Consider the following 26407-nt stretch of genomic DNA (forward strand, 5'->3'; position numbering starts at 1 on the left):
TTCTGTTAAAAGGTGAATATAATATTCATTCTCGTGAATCAGGATCGATGGGTAAAATAAAACAGGATAACCAAATGAACGGGTTCTGTCGAAGTGGTTCCAAAAAAAGGTCATCGTCCCAACTTACTAGCTGGTTACTTCCACAGCTGCTACATTAATAAAAAATCAAACTAAAAAAAAAAAAAAAAATTCGAAGCGATGCAGAGCACAACAATTTGAAACATTCGATTCAATTGAAGCATGGGAAAAATTCATTTTTCATAAAAAAATCCAATGTGATAAATCGCAAACGATACGTTTGGGGTGCATTGGTAAGTCGGTCTTGCAAACAAGTATGCCGTTCTTTACACTCCATGATGCGAAATGCACCTTCTGTGGAGAAATCCCAAATTATGAAGTAATCTGCTTTATGTTGTTAATAAATATTTCCTTATGATGAGCCGATATAACTTTTAAAATTTCATTAATATTATCATCGTTCACTTCAACATGAAAAGGGACAGACAAATATAAGTGATACAGATTCGTCTTGATGCAGTAGAATTTTTCATACTCCGCTTCCAGGTATATTTGAGCAGGTAATTTGGAATCTCTCAATATGTCGTCGCACTTTTGGTACACTCTCAAAATTCTTTTCACCTTATCCACACTAATTTTGGAGCTATAGTATTGCTTTAGGTATGGGATGTAGTAACACACGTGAATGATGTCGATTCCAGGAATTTCTGGGAGCGTGAATGGGGAGTTGTCTGACGCTTTCACAATTTCATCGTAACAACCCGAGCTGATTAGCACCTGAACAGAGCCAAATAGGACGGGAAGCAAAAAAAGGAGAAGGTGTGTGTGTGGGGGTTAATCATATGAATGCATAATCAAATGTGAGTTATATAAAAACGCTTAAACATTATTAAACCGTACAAATATCACATAACGCGCTTATTGTATACACTGACAAGCTTTGATCAATTTCTTTTTCTTTTCCCCCTTTAACACATTATGTGTGCACCGTTTATCATTTTCTTTCCATCTTTCGCTAACCGTTTCAATCATGGAGGTGTGTCTGGAAAGGTGGAAAAAGTCTCGGGGCGACGCATGCGAACAGATGTAAACGCAGCAGATTTTTTTTCTAATGTAGTTGATGTAGGCGTACAGGAAAAGGCTGAAAGGGGATGGGGGGGAATTCGAAATGAATGAATTAAGCGGGGAAAAGCTCCTTTCCAAAATTTCGTCCACTTTTCCAATCAGTTTTATTCTTCTTTTCTTTTCTTTTCTTTTCTTTTCTTTTCTTTTCTTTTCTTTTCTTTTCTTTTCTTTTCTTTTCTTTTCTTTTCTTTTCTTTTCTTTTCTTTTCTTTTCTTTTCTTTTCTTTTCTTTTCTTTTCATTTTTTTTTTTTTTTTTTTTTTTTTTTTTTTTATCCAGAACTACACCTAGGTAGTGTTTGCCTCCACGCACAAATGCCACGTAACTTGTTTAAATTTTTTTTTTTTTCTTTTCTTTAATACCTTGGGTTATAAATAGGCAAACAAATGGGTGTCCACGATTCGGCATTCTTAAAGGATTTCATGGAAGTTATCATATTGATGAGGATGATGATGTCCATCGAGTGGATAGCATACTTCGATACAGATATTCCTATAATTTTATCATGCACAATTAAGAAGGACAACAAGACGTTGTTAATTTTAAAGGAAGAAATCAAATTGTGAATTTTGTTCCGATAATCCTGTTTTAATGGCAAGGGCTCAAAGCCATCAAAAATGGAATACATATTTCTAGAGCATGAAGATATTAAATTACACATGAGGATATCAGAGCCATCCAACAAATATCTTACGTCAAATGAAGGTTTTATTTGAAAAGATTTTTCAATGCTTTTGGTTAATAAAGATATAATTTGAAAATACATATAATTTAAAATCTTCAAAATATAATTCGTACTTTCATTAGCCTTAGAAATGCACACTAAACATAAAACTTCCTTGTCCAAATAAACCACCTTAGTATTTTTACAAATAATATATTTTAAAGAATTTTTTCTGTACATTCCTGTGCACCTTTTATTTACCTTTGTATCAGTACTATAATCTGAAAAGGAAAAGGATTCAACTTTTGATATAATTGCTAATAGGGTCCCATAAAAACTTGTCAAATTTTCTTCATTACCATATCTTGTAAAGACTGGTTTCCCTGAGTAGGTGAAAATAAAAAAGTGCCTTTTGTGTTTATACCACAAGGGGGTGCTTTGATCTTCATGAATTTTTTTTTTTTTAAATAAATATTTCGAATTATTTCCACTTTCTTGAGATTCCTTTTTTTCAAAATAATGTACACTGTCCAGCTTGTTCAACTTCTCATTTCCCACTTCGTCTTTTTCTTCACCTTCCTTTTTCGCTTCACACAAATTCGCTCTCTCTTCCTTCACCTTATCTTCATTCATGCTTGTGATGTCATCTTCTTGTGCACTACCTAACTCGTCTCCCTGAAAATTTTCATTTTTCGATGTCTGCCCTTCCACGGAGTTAGTCTCTGCATCTTCGCGCTTTATTTTTTCCTCTTTCATTTTTCCGTTTTTATTACTCCCACTTGACTCTTCCTGTTTCTCCTCCTCTACCAAATTCAACTTCGCAGAACTGTGCGACGAGTTGCTCATAAAGGATAAATCATCATTTTTTTCGGTTCCCAAATCCTTGGTGTCTGTCACGTCTGTATTTATTGTCAGCTTCTTAGTACCCAACGTAAAATGCCTCTCGTAACTTTTGTTGACAATGATATTACTGTGGGAGGAGGTCTCTGATCCTTCCTCCTTATCTTCTTCAAATGGTTTCATTCCACCCTCTTCACCATGTACCGAGGGGGGCAAGTCCTCATTGCTGCATAAATTTTTGCATTCTTCATCCCATAAGAAATTGCTATTGCCTTTTTCGTCTAGATGGTTATCGTGCCCCGTTGGTAGCCATGTCCCACCTTTTATCGAAACAGAATTGTCTACTACACGGTGCCCCTGCATTAAATGCGCAGATTTGTTCTTCATTGCGTCTAATTCATTTTCTTCATCCTCAAAAAATTTTTCCAATTCCTCATCTGTGTAGGAATTGTTTATTTCGTCGCAATGTAGCAACCCCCCTTCATTAATATTCCCTTTTAGCTGGTCCTCCGCGTGCTCCTCCTCCTCACTGTTGAATTTCATTTCTGAATGCCCCTTTTCCCCATTTATGCTTTTCGCATCGTAGAAGCTTACACCTTCGCTAATGGTACCGTGTGGAGAACCCCCCACGGGGGGGTCATATGCAATATCACCATAGCAGTCACCACCATTGTAGTCGCCATCACGATCGTCGCTACTTTTCCTTGCACCAAAAATCGACTCGGAGGATACCCCCGAAATGTTCGCACACTTGGATGGGCTTTTATTGATCTTTCCATTTGTGCTATTTCCTTCTTCGTCAGAAGTAATTTCCATTTTCTGATAAATGGAACATTTCAAATTGAGGGGAAGGAAAAACAACAAAAAAAAAAAAGTAATGCGTAAAGGGTTTTTTTTTTTTTTACGGTATATATTGCTACATAATTTTTGGTATCACATGTTTGGGTATATCCCTTTCTCCTGCGCTTTTTGCTTATTTATTTATTATTTTTTTCCCGCCCCTTATTTGCAACGTAATAAAAGCACAAATTCGCCCTTAAGCCGTTATTTTACTTTACACTTTTCTATAAATAATGAAGAAAAAAGCTGACCTCATAGGTCCACGCGTTTGCTAAATAGCACTCAAATTCTATTAAAACACATTGCCTTGCAAAATGCTATTTTGTGAACTTCATTACAAAAAAAAAAAAAAAAAAAAAAAAAAAAAAAAAAAAAAAAAATTGTTTTTAAGGGAAATCTCAAAACGGGAACGCGTAAATATACATAGGGACGGAAAGTCAAAGAAAAGCCTATCTACCAAGCATGTTAACAGAATGAAAAATTCTTGAGGGAAAAAATTAAATACACAACAAGTGTAGGAACAGGGCTGAATTCATATTCACCTCTTCCTCGTACCTTTGCATATTCGGAAGAACAACGAATTCTCTGTCATACAAAATATAGGAAGACAAAAACTTCTCTTAATTATCTACACATCTTAAAATAAGGACGGGGGTAGGCAAAACATGCTGTTCCTAACCATGAAGCGTTGAACAAAATAAAAATAAAAAATAAAATAAAAATAAAAAATAAAATAAAAATAAAAAATGTGTCCATAATTTTAGGACTAAGGAATCAAATTCCTTCCGTGGATAATCTACCACTTATACGATTTACTCTAAGATGGAATCCCCTGCCTCCCCCCGGGGCACCTTTACACATACGCGTGAAGCAGTATAAGTGTGCCTTCACTAAATACACGCAAATCGGTAAGCACATATATGCATATATATGTATATATATGTATGCTCTTCTTCCGCGTACTACACCTTCCTACGCACAATCGCGCTGCAGGTGGGCATTCGCCAAGGAATATATAATTGAGTAAAAGTGATTTAAATCCTTCACGATAACTGTGGGGGAGTTACCCTCCCGTTGGGATGTATTGAACTCCTCATTCATTTGCAAGGACAACTCTAATCTGTTTTTCCTAAAAAAATATAGTGGCTTCTTAAATTCGTAATTTTTCTTATACAAATTATAATTTCCAACTACGTATAAACCAAATCTTGCACGTGAAAAGGCAACAATAAGCCTTTTAATATTTTTCATATATCCAATACTTCTCGATCGAACAAGGGAAATAATTACATAGTCGTTTTGTTTTCCTTGGTATTTGTCTACCGTTGTTACTTTTTTGGGCATTCCAATTAACTTATTGTATAGGCATTTATTTTTTAAAATATCTAGTATCAGTTCTTTCTGTCCATTGTATGTAGTCAAAATGGTAATTACTTCATTTCCATATCCTAGAAGTCTCATGTATACAAAAATAGCAACAGCCATTTCTGCTTCTAACAAATTTTGGTAAAAATAAGGCACCGGTGTGTACTCCTCCGAATCCACATGTATAAACTGATACGTGTAAGTAAATCCTGGATTGAAATTTTTCAAAAATTTGTCCCTATGGATGCATTCCAAATTGGATATTTGGATATTGTACTTGCTATAAAAATATTTATATATGTTACAAATCTCATTTCGCATACGTCCCTGTTCATTCAAATAAATGGATGGCAATTCTAATCTTAAAAATCTTTTATACAGAGACTGTTCATAGTTTGCAAAATTTTTTATATATTTATTTTTTATAATGGGTGGTAGCTGATTAGAATCTCCAACGAAAATTATTCTTTTTAACTTGCTTTTATAGTATCTATTTTCTTGCAGAAGAAGGGGTAAAAATGTATCATTCTCTGTAATTTGGGTGCACTCATCGATAATAATATTGTCGAAATAAAATTGCAGTTTGGCTATTTTGCTTCTGTTTATGCTTGCATGTGTACATGTCATTGCAATCACCCTGGCTAGCTTCGCTATGATGTACACTCCTCTTTCACGCTGGTTCTTTAACACCTCGAATGCTCTACAGTCATTTAGATGTTCGAAATTGTTTATCAACTTTGCTAAATAGTATTTACTCACATATAAATCGTCCTCGTCGTTTTTGAACGACATGCCACTTACATCACCGGTGAAGATGCTCCGAGGGGTGCAGACATCACCCGATTGGGCTAACAGTTCATCGTTCGTCTCTATTCCCTCTTCAGCCTTTGCCTCCGCATTTTCCTCCATTTCTTCTGCCTTTCCCGTATCCCCCTCCGGTGTGCTTTCTCCCCTCTCGACAAAACCCCCCTTATACTCCAAGTACTCATCGATCCCTACATTATGCAACTTCAAATTTAGATACTTTTTAAAAGGGAAAAGAACACTATAAACGCTGAGTTCTAAAATACACAATTGATCTTGTGGATGAATTAAATAAAAGCACTCCTTATCTTCCTCCAGGATATGTAGCTTCTCAACCTCCTTCGAAGTACACCGCCTTGCTTCCTTACCCCCTGTCCAGATTAAATCTTCCACATGCTCACGTCCATCCACGTACACCTTTGGGCACAAGAATAAGTTATACAAATCGTTATCGTCTACCGATGCAGTTATGCAAGATTCGAAAAACTCCTGCTTGTTTCCGTTCCTACTATAATTTTTAATAAACTTAAAAAAATTGGAAATACGTTTTTTCACATGATTCTCATAATACTGGGTAGCAGACAAACAGTGATATATCTTCTGCCTACTACTCGATTCAGATAACAGATTTACTTCGTTCAATATTTTTTGCCTTAAGTCTATCATATAATTGATTCTTCCATATTTCGAAAAATTAAAATTATCGTCTTCATCAAAAAAATCATCCCCTGCTTTGTTCACCATGCTGCTCTCATTTCCCCTCCCAATACCATTTCTCGTTAAGTTCCTTTCTACTTCTTCATACTCAGCTCTTAAATTTTCAATATCCAATTCTCCCATACCTACTCTGCACAAATATTTTTGGTGAATCAAATTTTCTTTAACGAGCAAATTAAAAATGTAGTTCAGGCAACTATTACTGTGGGTACATATGAGAATTTTTTCTTTCCTTTTGTTCTTAAAGAGTATATTAATAATCTTGTTTAGTATGCTTGTTTTCCCACTCCCTGGAACTCCCTCGATGATGGTTATTCCTTCATACACTCCGCTCTTTATACATTCAATTTGCCTTTCTGTGTAGTACATTCTTTTTGCTGGGCCTGTACTTGCTCCTTCTACCACGTTTCTTTCTTCAGCCCCATTTTCGACGCCTACCCTCTTCGCTAAAACCACATTTGTGCTGTTCCTCTTTTTCGTGTGAATAAGTAACCCCTCTAACGGATAATCCTGGTCCTCGTATATCCTGTTCGGTATCCTGTAAATATTGCCCCTTAGGCTTAAATGTTCTATGGAGCGTTCCACATTTTTGTCGAATAAAGTTTTCACCTGCCTTCGATCGTCAATAGTCGTAACGTCATAGTCATTATCATCTTTGCCTGTGTCCTCACTGCTGCCATTTTGTGTTGCCCCCACCTTGATGGGTAGACACATGTGGTCGTCCCCTTTTTCTACCTTTCCGAGGTAGCTGTTCAGAATTAGGAAATACTCTTTCTCCTTAAACACAAATTGGAAGATGCTATAATCCCCATACCGATGCACAGCCCTAATGTTCTCCACAAAATTGGAGACAAATTCCATCTCATATTTGGTGTACCCATTAATCACACAAATGTGGTAATACAAACTTTCCAGAATATTCCTTTTGAACACATCCTTATCAAGAGATTTTTTTCTATTTCCATATTTTATCGGTACGTAGCTCAAAAACAGGGGCTCTATATACTCATTCAGCAGATTCTTCACACTTATTTTACCCCCACGACTTAACACATTCATGTACGACGAATCGACACAAAGATATGCAACGTTCGTCGTTTTTATCACATGCAAGATGTTGATAAACGTGTTCATGTAGTTAATATCATCAATGTTCTTTCTTATAAAATTTAGCTTCTCTCGATTACACGTTAGAGGATTCTTCAACAATTTCGTCGATTTCGAACTGCGCGACTTGTTTTTACTGTCACGGTTTCCATCGTCTGATGGGTATTCTTCCGATGCGTCAGATGCGGATTGATCCTCCGATTGGTCGTCTGATTGGTCTTCTGATTGGTCTTCTGATTGGTCTTCTGATTGGTCTTCCGATTGGTTCTCCGATTGGTTGTCCGGTTGGTCATCCGATTGGTCATCCGATTGGTCATCCGGTTGGCTTTCCTCCTCGGATTCCTGCTCCGATTGACTATCCCCCTCAGCGCTGACCCTCCCTGGCAACGACTTCTGGTAGTACTTGAGAGAACCATCGCAGTAACCCAAAAATATGTCGTGCACCCAAAACGGTATAACGGCATCATCGGGATTCATAATTAACGTTTTGATGTTGTTCAAAATGTAGAAAAAATTATTCTCCTTCTGTTTCCTCCTCACTAGTAAATTGAATGAGTTATAAATTTCTGGATCGTTAAGAATATCTTTCTGGTACTGCTGATAATCCAAGTATACAGTGATCTTCTTCAAGCTGCTGTTTTCCGCATCCCCCTCTTCACCCTTTTCTATAAAGTTCTCATACTTGAACACTTCGCATCCCCTTACGTAGTTAATACCAAGTAGCTTCTTCAAATCTCCATCATTAATAACGTTTATTTTATTCTTATAATAATTTGTATAATTCTTTACACAAACGAGAAATAAAATATGGCAAGGTCTAATCATGTTCCACTCGTTATTTACTCTTTCGTAATACTTGTACTTGAGGTCTATCACTATTTCTCCCGTTACTTTCTTATTGTTGTTATCTACACTTACAATTTTGAACCAGTCAATTTTATTACTCATTCTTCTTTCATTTGCAAAATAGGTATTTTCTATTTTGTTAACATCCTGCACTATGGAGTTTAGCTGGTACTCATTGTAAGTGTGCACACTGCTCCTCTCATGTGATGAAAATCCATCCTTCCTATTTATTTCATTCTCCCCTAATAACTCATCCTCATGTTTTCTCTTCCTTCCTATTTTATCTCCTTTTCCATTCACCTCATTATCGTTCCTGTTGGACTCACTGTGTTCATCAATTTCGAACACATATCTACACACAGTATGCTCATTCACCTTTTTATTTTTGGGATTTGTTTCGTAGACGTATTCCAGAACATTTTTCCTGATGTCGTAATAACTTTGCAGTTTAAACAAATTATATATTCTAAACACATAATCGTTAATGCATAGGTATTGTAAATTCAGCTTGAACAAGGGCTTCGTATAGAGAAAGGTTTTCCTCTTCTTTTTCATGTCGTCCTTTGTATCTATCAGTACACTATCGAACAGGTCCTTCTCGTTCGGGTAATCACATTGCTTGTCTATCTCCTCAAAGATGTTGTTTTTAAAACTCAAATTTTCGATTAACACAGTTATGTAGAACAGTTTCTGCTTTTTACTAAACAGGGACACGTTCTGGAATAGCTTCCCTTTCTCCCTGCTCCATTTGATCCCCTCAAATTGGTTTTCCCCCTCTCCATCCGTACCATGCACCAAGTACTTCAACTTCTCGCACAGGAACAGCAATTCCCGCTCCTCCAGTTTGGATAGATTCTCCAGCAACTGCTTCTTCTTGTTCATCAAAAAAACGGACTTCAAGTAGTAATTTTTTAACACCGCGTGTTCCTTAAAATGTTTGTAGCAAAAGGTTTGGAAGAACTCAAAATTCTTGTAATGCTCGTTGCTTATTTCTTGGTAAGTTAATGGTTTCCCCGAGAAATTATTTATATACATTTCGACGTAATATTTTAACAGCTTTATCAGCTCCTTAAACTTTCTTTTCTTCGTAAGACTAGAAATTTTGCAATAAATTAACACATTAAAATACTTTATAAGAATATACACTATCCGTCTCGAGTAAAGTTGACTTAACAGGTCGATAAAAAATTCCACGCACTTCTCAACAAACAAAATGCGAAATTTATTGTCGTCACAGATATCCTTCCGTTCGCTTCTTCTAACCTTACGTAGGTACCTTTGTTTATTTTTCCCCTTTAACCTTCCTTCATACTTCCAAAACATGCGTAGTATTTCTTCCTTCTTATGTTCACTCTGGTTGACATAACTTCCATCCCCTTCATCCTCGCTGGACATGTACTTTGCGTACCCTTCAACCGACTTGAGGAACTCTACCACCTCGTCTTGGAGTGCGTCCTCACCACTATCAACGTGTGTAGCATTTATGGTTCCAGTCTCACCCCCACCAACTGAAATCCTCTTTGCGCGTTTACCTGAAAGGCATTTCCTGGTAATGCCCTCCTCTTCCTCGACCATCGAGTCTTCCGTATGACTCCCCTCTTGATCACTCGCACCAGTACCCATATCATCCTTCCCGTTGTCATTCAGGGGGGCACTCTCTTCCATGTTCCCTTTACCCAATGGTACAGAAGCATCTCCAAACTCCTCCTTACCTAACAGTGCCTCCTCCTCATCATTAAACATTTCCAAATATTTTTCGCATTCGTCTAGCTCTCCATTTTCACTATCTGTGTCACTCATCGAGGAGATCGAAGAATCACTGGCTACTTCATCCAGTTCTTCGGACTCCCCCTCAAAGGTGTCCAGAACGATTAAAAAGTAATTTATCAAATTGTAAAAAAATTCATTTTTGTTAACAAATAAAATGATACCCTCATCATATTTTTCCTTCTTCACATCATCCTCGTCCACTACACCACAATTGCACGTATATACACCCAGCACGTTGTAACTCTTTCCATTTAAATATTTCTTTTCCATAACCCTTAGAAGATTATTATACAATACTTTCGCTTCTTTGCTCTTCTCAAACAGAAATGCGTTTAAGTAACTGTAATTTACAGAGCTCCAAATGAAAGGGTTACACAGATCAAGGCACAATTTGAACAGAAATTTTTTGTCTATACTAGAATAAATATTTATAAAAAACTGTATCACAAAGGATTTCTCCAAAAAGTTCAATTTGTATACACGCCTTCTGCATGTCTTTACAATATTCTCCTTCTCTGTACTCTCCCCCCTTAGTTTCCCATTTTGCACACACTCACTAAAAATAAAGTTATAGTTAATCAATTTCAGGGTATTAAAAAATAAACTGTGAAATTTTTGTACAAGGAATTCCTTATACATATTAAAGCGTTCATCGATTTTGTAGTTTTCCTTTGGAGTGTAATTCTTCTTTTCCATTTCCACCAACTTTTCAAATTCGTCTATTTTGTTGTAAATTATCTGATCCCAAATTTCGTATTTCCCCTTCTCTTCATATTTATAGCATAAAAAAACGATAATCGATAGTATGTGCTTTACGTACAACTTGTATATACTTACATTACGATTATCCATGCAAAAAAATACTTCGTTGTTTTCTAGAGCATACAGCCTGTCATATATATTGTAATGCGGCCATAATACCTTTTCAAAATATTGTGCATTTTCTAACCTTTTTAAATGCTTTGGGTTGAAGCTTTTCTTCTTCAAAATGTCATAGGTCTTGCCTATAAACCTTAGCTTCTTGGGATTCATTTGAATATCTCCCTCTTTCGCATCAAGACCATCACCTTCATCATCGTCATCCTTTCCGCCACGCGCACCGCAGTGGTTAAGTCCTCCACTGTCACTTGTATCCTCATTTTTCTCTTTCTTCTTTTTACAAAAAAGGCAGAAATCTATGTGCTCAATTACGAACCTGAACTTTTGCGAACTTCTAACTGGTGGAGCAACATCCACATTCACCTCTCCATTGTTCGCCTCCACCGTCGATTTCACTTCTGTTGACTTATTAACACTCATCTCCTTCTTCTTACCATTTTTAGAATTACGCATTTGCTTATCAGAAATCGTGTATGTTTCACTACCCCTTGTATGTATAATATTGCTTTCTGCGATTCGTTTGTTAAAAGGAAAGAAAATTTTTTTTTCTTTTCCTCAAGGTGGAGTGTCAAGCTATTTTGTGCTGATCTGCTTGGACTCCTTTGTTTCTTCTTATTTGCTTCTATTTTTCGTGAGAACTTTCCCTCCTTCAGATGTTTTCCTTTTTTTTTTTTTTTTTTTTTCTTTTTTTTTTTTGGAGAATTCCATGTTAATATGCCTACTTCATTTCGTGCAAATTGCCCGTATGGTGTTTTAAAAAAATGCAAGAAATGTAATTTACGCACGCGCCCGTCACACAAGTTTTTAAAACGCGCAGTTGCATCTCGCGTGTGAAGCGTGGATTTTCAGCAATATGCATATGTACATCTGTATCCATCTTTTCATCTTTTCCCGCCCTTTAATTTTAACAGTGTTCTCCGTTGCTGTTTTCTTTTCGTCCGCATATAAATACGTCAACAAAATAGCACCACCATCGTACCAGTGCCAAACGTAATTAAAAAGGAGCAACACCTTATACAACAGTATTGTATAAAACCGTATATGTGCTTACACAGAAATTGAAAAAAAGTAAGAATATAGCGCTATGCTTCGTGACACCACTATAAGGAGTGCCAACATAAGGATATATAATGGATCCATTCCGGTACTTTGTTCCATCCTCTGTAGGTCTTAGTTAAAAGGAAAAACTAGCCAACACAAAATAAAAAGAAACATTTCGAGCACTGGGAAAAGAAAAAAAACAGAAACTCACATTCTACACTTTTAACAAAGCACTAGGTAAGCATTTACTTTTTTCTCCTTTTTTCCTCAAAAAATATGCATCACTTTAGAATGCCCTAAAGGGCGAAACATATGAGCCTCTCCCATTTTGAAAAGAAGGATGTTGTGTCATTATTCTAATTTGCCCCCTTTCACCCTCAAAAAAAAAAAAAAAAATTCTAACATTGCACTAAATCAGCGGATTTCAATTCTTAGCACAAAACGTTAAGTTGAACAAAACGTAAAAGACAATGTGTACATATTTTCGTTCCTTTGGTTTCTTCATACAATTTTCCGTTTTAATCCGTCTTAATGACACCCCGTGGTTATTCTCTTTCTGCAGACTCCGCTATGTATGCCTCCCACAGTCACAGGTTTAACATTCGATAAATTATTATTTTTTTTCTTCTTCTTCCTTTTTTGTGTGGGGGATGGTAAAAAGTGTATGAATAACTGTACCCCTATTATTCACCAAAAAATATATTTTTTTTCCTCTTTACCAAATGTAGATGAAGAAATATGTCTCTCTTTTTTTTTTTTATTCTTTTTCCTGTTGTTTTCCCTCTTTATAATTACATTTTACTGTTTTGAAGTCGCTACGCAAAAATAAGGTATACCAGTGCAGCACAGAAAAAAAAAAAAAAAAAAAAAAAAAAAAAAAAAAAAAAATTGCATTTAAATGGCACACACCGCACGATGTTCTCCCTCACCCGTTTGAAAAAAAAGGAGTTAATTTGCTCTAAGAATAAATTAACTCTACCATCTCATAAAACGCCCTTTGGCAAAGACAACACGTAGATGTTTGCGTTCTTCTCAATTTTGAGATCTTTCGTCAATTCACGAAAGTTCGAAGGAATAAATTATTGTCCCTGCATAGTGCCCTTTTTTTTTGAGGGGGGGGAAACATATGCAAAAATGTACGCATAAAAAATATGCATACCTGCGGGAATATTTATTTACAGCTCCTTTATCAAATGGAACTCAGCTTTAAAGACATGCATTTTCGCTTCTTCCCTTTTATGTTATACATTTAAGAGAGGGGAAGATGCGCCAACGTACGCGTATACACTTATGCATACGAGGAACACGCAGCTGCACAGGCATGTATAAGCATATAAATAAATAAATATATATATATATATATATATATATATATATATATATTCATTCATTTTTCTACTTATCCATTTATTTATTTTTTCATTCATTTGTTGATGTGCGCGTCGACCCCTTCACTCACAGCTGTGTGGATTGAAAGAGCGAAGAGTAGAGCCACACTATTAGCCCAGAACTCTGCATCCACAAAATGAAAATCAAAAACCTCGTGTTCAAAAAAAGAAATAATCTCGCAACGTCTTTCTGCCTGGAGTCAGAGACGAATGTGCTAAAGGACCACATCCCGATCCACACTTTGAAAGAAAATAACAAAACTAAGGTGTTCTACAGTTATAACCTCGTGGATGGTTATAAATACAAAATAATTGTTAAAAGGAAAAAACAAAACTTAAGAAATGCCAAACTCATAATTTCTTCATTGGATCATCCATATATAATTAAGTTGATTCACTGTTGTGAGTATGCCTCCTCGTTCATCAGTGTCTTTGAGTTTTTCTCAGGTACATTCATCACAAATGAGTAGCGTAACGAGTGAAGATGAATTCCTTTTTTTTTTTTTTTTTTTTTTTTTTTTCCTACCAATTTGTCATTTAAACAATGAGTTAAACCTTTTTCGATTCTTTTTTCCTCCCCCTGTAATTCTATTTATATTCACTGTGAAGACACAAATTTATATTCCTCCGTGATCTTCTCTGCAAAATATGATGAGAAGAGGATAAAGAGCATAATGTACCAGGTTATTCTAAAAATTTGAAATAATCCATCAATCTGAATAGGAAAAAAAAAATATGATTTAAAGAAGAGCAATCACGCTCAAAATATTTCCTATACCTCACCCCACTGTGTTAATCCTATACCACATTGCCTACACCAAGTATTTACACATCTTCCTCTTCATTTCTCATCCATTTTGCCACCCTCGTACAGATAATACGAACGATCCATTACCTGCACTCAAACAACTTAGCACACAAGTAAATAGCACATCATGTTCGTAAAAGAAGAAGAGCCGAAAAGCAAATGTGCTTCTCTGGTTCTACACATTTATGTATTATACACCTCTGCGTAAATCTAATAATAGCGGTTCTCCTTCATCTCCAATGTTCAGGCAACTACTTCCCCAAAGTTTCCTCATCAAATCTGTCAATAACGAAATTATGATTAAATTGGAAGATGTCCATAAAATTAGAACCTATTCTTCAAGATGTTAAAACATTTAGAAAAGTTGACAAAAAAAAAAAGTGTCATCCAATAGTAGTGCTTACCGTTCCCTTACAGCATTTTATATACTCTTTTTATTTTATTCTTTTTATTTTATTTTTTGTAACATGCAGCGAATTCAAAAATTAGAGGCCAAAACGTCTACAGTATTGGACTGATAAGTAATAACAGAAAGAGGGAATCAAATTTGCAGGAGTGAATTGCCTTAAAAAAGAATTAAAACAAATGTTCAAAATGATAATATATAGTTAATCTGTTCTTATAACGAGAAAAGTTATTTATTTATTTAATTTTTCTTTTTTGATGCATCACCATTTCGCGCAAACAGAAAAATAGCAACAGAGTTATAATGTACACAACGAATGTATTCCCCATCAATAGTAGTGCACCCTTCTAAGGAGCTACAACTAATTTGTCCTATTTATTTCCCCACACACCCTTTACGTGTAGCGCATTTCCTCCTGTGCGGCCAATACCCAATATTCTACTTTGAGAATAAAGAGAAAAAAATTATTTTCCCAAAGGAACTGTTAGTTTTTTTTTTTTTTTTTTTCTCTCTCCAAATGAACACTCGTACATAGGGGAAGACACATCAAATATAAACACCATTCATCGCGTTGACAATCCACATATATGTTTTTACCCCCCCCGTCTAATGTTTTATAATTTTTCTTTTTTTAGGTATGAACATATCTCACCCAAGGGGAGAAGTTTTGTGCAAAAAATACTGCTCAGCGATATCAGGTTATTTTGGAAAAGCCCCCCCCTCGAGGATATTCCTACGTTGGCAAATTAACCAATTTAGCCAGTTAAGCCAAAAGACAAATTACAACATCTGCCTCTGTTCAAATCGCCCCTCTCAACAGCTCCATGATAACCGCGCGGGACGCGCTAGATCACGTAACTAAAAGAAACAAACGAATTTCCATAAACTTTTTGCGTCTGACCCGAAAACGCAAGGAAAAGGACAGCGTGGATGGAACCATTATTTTTCACTTCACCCGCCCAAGGAATGGTTTAAGGAGAACGTCAAGCAGAATATATACATTAATTTCGACATGCTGAGGAGGTATGTATTGCTTCTGCTTGAATCACTTCACATATATAAATATATATATATATATTTATACATATATATATATATGTGCATACAAACATAGATACATATTTATATATACACATTCCTTCGTTCACCACCCCCGTGACTCAACCTGCCCTCGAAACGTCCATTAGCATTTACGACTTTTGGAAAAAGAACGCCTTTAAAAGATACATCCTTAATAACATATCAAAGTTTGTAGTGAAGGAAGATATATACAGTAGGCGAAAAAGTGCACGTGATTATTAGCGCCTACACATATTACCTCACGCCCTTCTGTTTTTATCACACCCAAGTAGTACACCATTTGATAAACACGTCGACGTTCAAATGGCCACATTCCCTATGTAGGATATAACTCCCTTTTTTTCTACTTTGATATAATGGAGGAGGGGTCAATAAAATATGCACAATATTTTGCAATAATGAAGAAATTGGGCCTCATAGATTCCAACGTAATAATCCCTTTTGGTGACTTTCTCCACATAATTATATTCAAAACATGGAGTTTTTTTTTTTTGTAACGACATTTGCAATTTTCCTTTTCTTATCAGGTACAAGCCTCGTTTAACGGATTGGATATTTCCAGAACTGGACAAGTGCAATTCAGCAGTAATAAATGTGTATATTTTTTTTAAATGTAAAAATTTCGCCATTTATCATTTTCGTTACATCACCTCAAATATATATCCTTCCCCCCCCCCCTTTCAGACATAATTGCTTGCCTTTTAAATGGATTTATAAAAATTGATAAACGAATAGTATTAAAATTTTTTAAAAAAGTGGACTACGACAATGAAGGTAGGGACACTCTTCTTTGCACAACATGTATTCAGACAAGTGTTTACAGGACACTTCATTTTACACACCCGCATAAACGTCATCATTGGCACTTTTGTACGTATATCCGAAATGTTTTCTCCATTTCTCATTATCAGGAATTATCACAAAAAAAAAGCTATACAAATTTTACAGCATAAAAAGTAGAAACGAAATCAGTTCCAGCGACAAGCGAAATTTTAGTAAGCTTTTATGATTTATCCATTTTTGTGTTTTCCATTTTTTCACTTTTCCATCTTCATTTCTGAGTCAAGTGTTGTGCAATTTTTATTTAATTTCGCAAAATGTTCTTTTGGAGGAAGACTCCTTTTTTAACCGTTCGTGCGCGTAATTCTCCTGCACAACGAGTTGATCTTTATCCAAATCGTGCACACGTAGACTTACCCGAATGTAAGTATGACACTTGTATGTCGTGACACACATGCAATCACACCTACCGTTCGATACACATTTTCGCTTAGCCTTTGAAGAATTCTTTAACTATATAAGCAAGGAATAACGGAATAGATCTTCTTTTTTTTTTTTTTTTTTTTTTTTTTTTTTTGTTATTTATAAAGGCGAACTTTCCCTGTTTGTCGAATGATGAAGGAAGTCATTATAGCATGGCGCACGTCAGACACACTTTATGGGCGTACTTCAATATCTTCACTTAATTTTCCCCACACCTCATATATAAGGTTTAGCTAAAAGGTTAAAATGGGGGGAGACTTTACCAATTCTTAAATTACGAGTGGTTTATTTTTTTTATTCTTCATTTTAATCACGTTGCCTTTTCAATTAAAAAGGAGTTAACTCTTTTATTCTATTTTTTCCTCTTACATACTAATTTAATTGTTTATGTATCCATTTTTTTTTTTTTTTTTTTTTTTTTATCCCCCTTGGAGGAAATTTTTAACCCCCTAAGTTTTTCTTATTTGCTCACTTTCGACATGAACAACTCTTCATGCTTCCCTTTTCGTTTTTAATCATTTATGACAGATTTTGAAGTAGGACTTTTTTATTTTTTCATGTAGTACACCTTTCAAAAGACCTACGGGTTACCTTCTCCTTTTATTTACAGGCACAAAATAAACGCCTGCTTTGCGTACACACACAAATGTACATTTATTGATATACACACAATTTACGATATCATTTTTTCTATTAAAAAATGCCAAGGTTTTCGTAAAGTGCTGTCCCCATTTTTGAGGTTAAATCGAGCAGAATGACATAATTCCATAATGACATAAAAACTATATCAGAAAGTATAGCTTAAAAAAAGATACTTTAAAATAAACCATTTTTATATCATTTCCTTTTTGTAAAAATGCACTGGTGTTCTGTGCACAAAATATTCAAAACTTGGAAGAAAAAAAAATAAAATTATATCTAAAAAATAGTTTGAAAAGCTCCTAAATATTGAAAAAAAAGTGGTGGAAAAAAAAAAAAAAAAAAAAAAAAAAAAACGAAGAAGCGAAGAAGCGAAGAAACACAGCGTGTAAAGAAAATCAAACTTCCATACAACCAACATAACAAAGTAGCCGTAATGAACTCGTAAAAAAAAAAAAAAGAATATACAAATGGCACAAAATTCTCTGTAATTATATATATATAACACACTTAAGACAAAAAAAGCTTAAAAGTTTTGCTTACGCACCATATGTAATGCAATGATTAAGCGGTACAGTATATGTTTTATATGTATATAAAAAGCGCGCCAAAATTATCAAGATTTTTTTTTTCCCCCTCCCCAAGCGTAATATATTAAGTGGAGTTTAATATCAACTTAATGCTCTAGAATATTTTTCCGTGAGCTTCGATACTTTGCCACACTTTGTTGTTTCATTATTTTATTTTATTTATTTTTATTTTATTTTATTTTTTTGCTTCATTTTATATATTTTTTCCTTACAAACTGCGTCACGTACCTTTTCAAGAACAGAAAAAGAACACACATATAGCAAATACTACTTTGAGGCTACATATTTATATGTACGCACGCACGTTTATATGTATATATATGCCCAGGCCATTTTTTTTATTTGAATATCCCCCCCCCCCCCCTCGACGAATTACCACTTTGTAAAAATTCTAAGATGGCAAAAATTACAAAAAGTTTGGTATTCTTACTCATTTTAACAATTTTGAAAATATGCTACGCTCAAGATGTAATCGAATTGAATGACACGAACTTTGAACATTTGACGCAGATATCAACGGGGAATACCACAGGTAATATATAATACCTCTCGAAAATCTTCGCATGAAATTTACTTGTGCGCCTTCTTTTGAGGGAGGCTCCAAAGGGAAGATGAACGAGGAAAACAAGCAGAACGGAACGCAATATTGCGTGTCCTTTCGTTGCATCCGTTCTGTTGCTATTATATTCCACCCACACTACCTGATCCTGTTGTTACCACACGATGTGTGCAACCAATTTGAGGGGTTTTCTATGTTGTGTGAGTCGAACAATGTGCTGCCGAAAGTTAATATCCCCTTCCTTTTTTTTTTTTTTATTGCAATGTGCGCCTTTTCACGTTTTTATGCCACCCCCCCAATCAGAATAACCGTATGTCCATATCTTTTCTTCTCCCTTTTACAGGATCATGGTTCATTAAGTTTTACGCTCCCTGGTGCTCACACTGTAAAGCCATGACGAAGACATGGACACAGCTGGCCGCAGAGTTGAAGGGAACTGTAAATGTTGCTAAAATTGATGTCACCACAAATTCAAAGACAAGGAAGAGATTTAAAATTGAAGGATTTCCAACCATCATATATTTTAAAAATGGAAAAATGTACGATTATAAAAACCATGATAGATCATTAGAAGCCTTCAAAATGTTCGTGCACGAAACATACAAAAGTGTAAAGTCCTCAGACCCACCTAAACCCCTGAGCTATTTGGATGTTCTCAAAGACATGGCAAATGAAACATTTTCAAATATTGATAGAATCTACAAGTATGCCTTCCCGTCACTCATGGCTATTATTGTTGTGTCATTTTTAGTGGGATTCATTACATCATTTATTTTATGCAAATTTTGTTGCTGCACCAAAGGTTCACCAGATAAAAACTCCAAAAAGAAAAATTAGGCTGGACAAGTGAAGCTACCCGATTTGCATATCCATATAATTTATCATGAAAATGAAGGAATACTAGACAAAGCCATATTCGGAAAAAAAAAAAAAAAAAAAAAAGTGTAATCATTTTTAATACACGCATATATACTCGCTTGTATACCCGCATGTATACCCGCATGTATACCCGCATGTACGTGCGATTAGAAGATTGTAAAAAATCTTCCTTTTGTCTCCCCGAAATTGTTTAGGGGCAGTCAGCGTGTAAAGATATTCTGTAAAACTGAGAACAGGACCAACAGTTGTTTTGCGTTATCGCGTGTGCTTAACGTGTTCACATGTGTACAGACGTGTGCGCGTAAATGTGTATATATGTATATGTGTGTATATATATATATATATTTTTTTTTCACATCCCACACTTTATTATGCACATTGATTAGGCACTTCACTTGTGTATGATCTGCTCCCCTGCAGTTACATCTGCCACTTCCATCATCTCAAACGCGTCTACCTTGTTCAGCCAATTAACCTCCCCTCCCTCCTCATATGCCATACCTACAAATGGAGCTCACAAATATTTATCAGAATAGTAAAATTAAAAATACTTCACCCCCTTTTTAATGTATAACGGCAGAATTTTAAAGCACCCCCACCCCGTCTCCCCTAATCATTATGCATTATGCATTATATACTATACACTATATACTATACATTATGCACTATACACTATATACTATACACTATACATTATGCATTATATACTATACACTATACACTATACATTATGCACTATACACTATACACTATACACTATGCACTATACATTATGCACTATACATTATGCTCTGTACATTGTTCATGGTTTCCCACCCCTTCTGTTTCATCTTTTTCCAATAATCGTGTAAAAATATTTAACATTGAAGATAGCATATCTTTACGCACACATTGGTTATTATGTTTTCATTAGGATATCATAAAATAAACTTTAATACTTTAATGCTTCCATTTTTTCCCCTTTCCTTCAAAAACTACTAATCCTTCATGCCAGAAAAAGGGCTTTATCCCTTTTACATTTGCGGTTAAGTTGCTCCGTGACGGAGCCAAATGAGGCCAAGGAGATGCCACTAAAAATATTTTTATTCGACTTTTGCCTTCTTCACAAAAAAAGGCGAGTTCAAATATGTATAAATACGTGCAGACATACACGTGTGCATATTTTATGCTCCTGCACAAGGGCACCTTCCAAAGCAAGCTTCCACTTTGAGGCTTCTTCGAAAAAGGCCTAATAAACGCTTTGTATGCAAGGGGTTTCAAATATTTGGAAAAGGTTTAAAAGGAGAAGAAGACGGGAACTTCGCAGTGTGGTGCCATTCCAGCATCTCACATACAAGTCCTCTTGCGTATACGCCTGTGCGAGTGTTCCTAGGTGATCAGCGTGGTAGATGGTCAACTCGCCATGTGCACGCTTGCATTAATAACAAGAAAAAAAAAAAAAAAATACGCAAACATATTCATAAAATAACAGGTTCCATTAGTCAGGTAGGCCCCTTTAATCTCTGCTTTGTAGCAAGGGGAAGAACAAGTGCCTCCGCGCAGATGCGTATTATTAAGTACACATGCGTTTGGCTGCAACTTCGGAAAACACTGTTCCGTTATCCCTAAATGTCGTAATTAAAAAAAAAAAAGAGGTAAAATTAAATAGCCAAAAGCGGGGCTATACTAATGGCGATAATGATAACTACGGGTGTGCTATATATATATATATATATATAGTCTGTTGGCTTCGGTCTTCAAGGTGATTCATATGAAGGATTGGGGTTTCATCCCCCCTTCTGGAGAGTCAATAATCTTCACAGCGGTATATGTCAAGCAGAACAAAGCGTATAGGGGGCGAGTGGGAAATTCGCATACCCACCTACCTGAGCAGTACATACAATGTGCCCTCTGCGCCACGGTGAACCTAAGTCCACATCCCCATATCGTCATATATATATATATATATATATATATATACATATATATATATATATATATTTACGCATACTTCCAGAATAGCTATCGTTCGAACTGAAAGTTCTTATACCTGTTTCTGTACTCCTTGTCACTGTACACTGGATTCACATCGTTGATATCCCTGTTGCTGTATACGTTCCTCCCCTTGCCGCCCGTAGACTTGTCTACGTCACTGGCGAAGTAACTCCCATCGTTAGGCCCTCGATACATGTCACCATGCGCGTTCACATTATGTGTAGCACTGTTGCCATTTAAATCCATGTTCATATTTCGGTAATTATACATATCGTTTTTTAGAGCATATGGGTCGTAATTATCACTACCAATACTGTTAGAATGGTACCTACCTGCATTATGCCTGTAGTAAAAATCGCTCATGTTCGTGTGATCGTCATTCAATATTTTGGAGCTATCCGCTGGATCATGTAATCTCTTATACCTGAACCGTTCAGGTGACGAATAAAAATTCCCTTTCTTCATATCCCCTAAAATGGGATCATCATTATCCAAGTTTAACATATGACCACCACCTGTATGTTGTTGCATGTGTTTCGAATCCGCATGATGATTGTACGTGTGTCTCGTGTTCATATAGCTGTTTTCATTTATATCCTCATCCTTTTTATTAAAAATATTTATTTTCCTCAAGTAGGACCACTTTTTATCGGACTCGTTCTGCTTTCTGGTGCTCTCATTTAGGTAGTCGCCGTAGTTAGAGAAATTCCCGTAATCTGGTTCCTTAACCGAGCTGTTCATATAATAATCAGTGTACATGTCCTTGTCGCTATACTTAGGGCCCCCTTTAAACGGGTAAGCCATATTTGCACTCATCTGATCAATGGGAGAGGTGTAAAAATTTCTGCCTACATTTTTCAAAGGAGTTTTATTCAAATAATCTTCATTATTCCCAGTGTAAGGGTTGAATCCCTTGATGGGGTTTCCTACGTTGTCCCTATATTCATGGATTCTGCCCTTATTATACAGCAAATGGTTATTCATCCCAAGCGCCCCATTTCCATGGATTACATTCTCAGCGAGATGTTCCTTCCCTATGAATTTACCCCTTGGATCCAAGAGGTGAGGAGGATGACCAAATCCGTTCAATCTAGGCAAGTACGGCAAATCGCCACCTTTATCATTAATGTTGTATAGAAAAATGTTCTTTGGATGTTCTAACACCTTAAGTAGCTTCTCATCGTCCTTCCGGAAGTATTCCTTCATCTTGGTTACTCTGTTAAGAGAACTGTACGAAGCATATATAAATGTGTTCTTGATAGTTGCCCATTTAATGAATAAAAAATATTCGCTTTCATTAAACTTGGTGTTTATAACGTACACATGCAGGGGAAAAAACATCTTCTTGTGATTCTTAATTATGTAAAGCAAGTTGTACTTGATGTACTTCTTCATCTTCTTTGTATTTACATAAATATAATCATTGTAAATTTTCCACTCTTCCTTTAGGCACGATTCCCTCTTCAAGTAGTTCGCGTAGAACATGTGTAGTGGGTTATTATTAACGCTGTAAGGATTATTCTTTAACATTTCCAACGCCTCATCGTCTAGGTACACATTTTTCCTTATCTTGTAAATATACACATAATCCGTTTCAGTATCCAACGCTATGAGATGCTTATTGTCCGACTTCTCGATGGTAAAAAATCGAATGTTCAAAAAATTTCGGTGACTGTAATCATCCCCTGTGCTGTAATACCTCGGCAATAAAATGTTAATAATATTTTCATCCTTCAAATTGTACAAATGCTTCTTTACATCTTTTATGTAATTTATTAACAGTTTTTTCATGGAGAATTCCCCTTTAGAATTGTCTCTCCTCACCATGTTCGCTTCCTCTCCACTTTCACCAGAATATAAATGGTTATTGCCATCCTTAATCGTCGAAATGTAATTGTTAAAATCCTTTATGTTAATGTGCAACATGTTTTCAAGGTTCACATCTTCTTCATCTAAGTTATTTCCATTCTCTATCAATCTCTCCAATATTTTTATTTGCTTCATATTGTTTTCTAGGTCAGACATATTATCCTTTAGTAGGTTGACTCCACCGATCAAGCCATCTTCATTTACTCGTGCGCTAATCCCTCCTTCTCCACAACCGCTAACACCTCTCCACACATCTGCATTCAAGTCGATAATAACAAAATTGCAATCGTATTTGTAAAAGTAATCACTCATATGTTTATTCCTCTTCTTCTTCTTCTTGAACAAATGATGGCTGCCATTTTTACTCCTCCTTCTTTTCTCTATTTCGCCCGTGTACAGGTAGATGCAGTTGCTATACAAATGGTACTCACAAATGGAGTTCAAATAAATGGGCTGCTGCACGCAAAATGTCTTCATCAGGGAGAAACTATTCACCCCATCATTCTTTAAACTCTTCTCGTACAAGTACACATTCCCATTATCAGTAAAAACGGAGTAACTATTATTATTTATCCAGAGGAAATTCACAAAATGCGACTTAAAACAAATATTCGGAATCTCATAAATGGAGAAATAAAAAAAATTGCAAATGTATAACGTTTTACTTGTTAACACTAGACAAAAAAAACCGTTCGGCGCAAAGGCAACTTTTATCACCGCGCCGTTTAGAAAAATCCTCTTGCTCAATTCGTATGAAAATTTCTTATTCTTCTTGGAGTAATAATCTATCAACAAATCGCAATGACTTATATTACTGTATACGATCTTCCCATAAATGTATTCCACTTTTCCAGTATTGTAACCTAGAACAAAATTATTTATCAAATTACAATTATTTGAATTGTTATCAAAGCACACACATGTTACATACTCACAATTGTTTCTTTTGTCTTTCATCAAATGCGAAGGGGCATTGTACACATACTCCTTCAAGTCTGACAACATGTAGTGTTCCTTCTTCATATGCATGTCTACACTATCAGTCATCGTCGCCTCACCGTCTTTATTACTCAAAGGGGAGTAATCATGATGAAAGTTTTCCTCTCCATTTGGAGCATATTTATCTGAAAATTCATTCTCTTCATAAATGAACTGCCTTGGATTTTCATCATTGATAACCATATCAGGATATTTCTTTTTGATATTTTTTAAAATGTTAGAAATTAATATATCCGTATATTTTATATGCTCTCTTTTTTCATAACCAAGGATTAAATTGCTCACTTGAACTCTCTCGTTCTTTATTTCTACATTACCGATGACATTGTTGAAATTGTTTTCTATCTGCTTAAAATTAATAAATATCATTTGTGCCTTTCCAGAAAATAAAATATCTTGAATTAATTCCCCTTCCTCGTTTATGCTATTTTCGAACTTTTTTAAAAATTCCGTGTATTCACTCGTGTTGTTGCTTGCCGCAGTGCCTCCATCTCCATATCCACCACCCACATTATTTCCAGAAGAATTCTCTTCAAATAAATTGCCGAAGAAGAAGTTCCTAATGCGTCTAATCGAATCTAGCAATCGGCTACCAATTCCTCCATCTCCACCTCCTTTCCTCCCCTTTTCACTATTCAGTATGTTATCCAACTCCTCCTCCTTCGTTCTCATTTGCCGCAATTTGTAATCATAGTCGAATCTATGAATGAATGGAAGAATGGATGACAAGATTATTATTCCATTGTCATTGGTATTATAATTGCAGTCAACGCAATTGTACACGAAATACGGAGGAATGTATTTTCTCCTCGCAAGAAAATCATTATTTATTAATCTTAAGTCTTCGTTCTTCTTCAAATATTTCATATAATCCTTCACATTTTTATCGAAATAATTTGTCAATGAGTAATTCTTTATGTATGTGTAGTCCAAAAAATTAAAGTGAAAAATTTTACTTAAAAATATCAAGATATTTTTCACCCAATCTTTAACGGAAAAAAAAGTGTTACACAGGTGTAACAACATATTGTCTGACTCAATCATATTTTCGATTATCACATTCTTACTTCCATCTAATGTGTACTTTAATTTTTCATTCGCTTCCCCAATCCCTTTCTCTCCTTCCTCATCCTCCTTATCATCTTTCATTATCTTAAATTTGTAATAGGCATTATCGTTTAAGTACACATATTCTTCATTTTCTTTCACCAAATTTCCTGATATATTACGTGGCTTTTCCTCTATCTGATAATACGTATTCTCTAAATCTGTTTGATTAGTTATATATTCATACACATTTTTTTTATTCGCGTGAATGTAATAAACCACTTCGTTAACCTTGGCTAACTCGTTAATGCTACTGCGGTTCGAGCTGCTCTCTCGCTTCTTCATATCCTTCTCGTTTTCATTTTTTAATCTGTTCATGTATAAAAATTTATCATCCTTCTCGAAACCGCTTAGTGTGCTACTGTACTTGTCATATTTACTTTTTAAATAAAAATCTTTTTCCAATTTTTCTCTTCCAAAATGCCCTTCCTCGTCTTTCTTCTTAATCCCCTCCTTCAATGTATAGTCATTCTTCCCTTGTCCATCGATTTTATGTATTCTTTGCATAAAATCGTACTCCTCACTGAAGTCGTTCATTTTGTCTTCTTCCTCCTGGTTGCGCTCTGTCCAATTCGCAATTCCACCGCTCGATTATGTTTTCTCGAAATTTTTCTTCTCTTTACCTTTCCCCTTTTTTTTAACCTCTTCTTCTTCCCCTTTTCTTGTAACCTCTTTTTTTTATCCCTTTTTTTTCAACCTCCTTTTTTTCACCTTTCCGCATGTTTACACGGCCTAGACGACTTCGCTCGTCCCTTCAAGCCACCTTTGCCGTTTCTCCCACGTAAGCACCAATACGTTTATCTGGTTCTCACTTGGAAAAGTACAAGAAGGG

At 35.5% G+C, this 26407-nt stretch overlaps 5 protein-coding genes across 5 annotated transcripts; 2 read left to right on the forward strand and 3 right to left on the reverse strand.

Moving 5' to 3' along the window:
- Nucleotides 1-390: 390 nt before the first annotated feature.
- Nucleotides 391-3461, reverse strand: PKNH_1248200 (vacuolar fusion protein MON1, putative; the record flags this gene model as incomplete). The annotated part of the gene is made up of 3 exons (XM_002259785.1): nucleotides 391-795; nucleotides 1039-1159; nucleotides 1504-3461. The coding sequence occupies 3 exons, from the start codon at nucleotides 3459-3461 to the stop codon at nucleotides 391-393; spliced, it is 2484 nt and encodes an 827-aa protein (XP_002259821.1).
- A 996-nt stretch (nucleotides 3462-4457) lies between these two features.
- Nucleotides 4458-11426, reverse strand: PKNH_1248300 (intron-binding protein aquarius, putative; the record flags this gene model as incomplete). The annotated part of the gene is made up of 1 exon (XM_002259786.1): nucleotides 4458-11426. One exon carries the CDS (start codon nucleotides 11424-11426, stop codon nucleotides 4458-4460), a length of 6969 nt encoding a protein of 2322 aa, XP_002259822.1.
- Nucleotides 11427-13539: 2113 nt separating this feature from the next.
- Nucleotides 13540-17008, forward strand: PKNH_1248400 (protein kinase, putative; the record flags this gene model as incomplete). The annotated part of the gene is made up of 15 exons (XM_002259787.2): nucleotides 13540-13849; nucleotides 14012-14085; nucleotides 14277-14323; nucleotides 14458-14555; nucleotides 14684-14731; nucleotides 15021-15099; nucleotides 15252-15314; nucleotides 15437-15470; nucleotides 15581-15639; nucleotides 15804-15889; nucleotides 16021-16124; nucleotides 16224-16281; nucleotides 16381-16470; nucleotides 16608-16691; nucleotides 16971-17008. 15 exons carry the CDS (start codon nucleotides 13540-13542, stop codon nucleotides 17006-17008), a joined length of 1272 nt encoding a protein of 423 aa, XP_002259823.2.
- A 1576-nt stretch (nucleotides 17009-18584) lies between these two features.
- Nucleotides 18585-19584, forward strand: PKNH_1248500 (thioredoxin-related protein, putative; the record flags this gene model as incomplete). The annotated part of the gene is made up of 2 exons (XM_002259789.1): nucleotides 18585-18720; nucleotides 19091-19584. 2 exons carry the CDS (start codon nucleotides 18585-18587, stop codon nucleotides 19582-19584), a joined length of 630 nt encoding a protein of 209 aa, XP_002259825.1.
- A 2043-nt stretch (nucleotides 19585-21627) lies between these two features.
- On the reverse strand, nucleotides 21628-26112 carry PKNH_1248600 (conserved Plasmodium protein, unknown function; the record flags this gene model as incomplete). The annotated part of the gene is made up of 1 exon (XM_002259790.1): nucleotides 21628-26112. One exon carries the CDS (start codon nucleotides 26110-26112, stop codon nucleotides 21628-21630), a length of 4485 nt encoding a protein of 1494 aa, XP_002259826.1.
- Between the last annotated feature and the right edge of the window lie 295 nt (nucleotides 26113-26407).

The sequence above is a fragment of the Plasmodium knowlesi genome (assembly GCF_000006355.2).
Source record: "Plasmodium knowlesi strain H genome assembly, chromosome: 12".
NCBI lineage: Eukaryota > Apicomplexa > Aconoidasida > Haemosporida > Plasmodiidae > Plasmodium > Plasmodium knowlesi.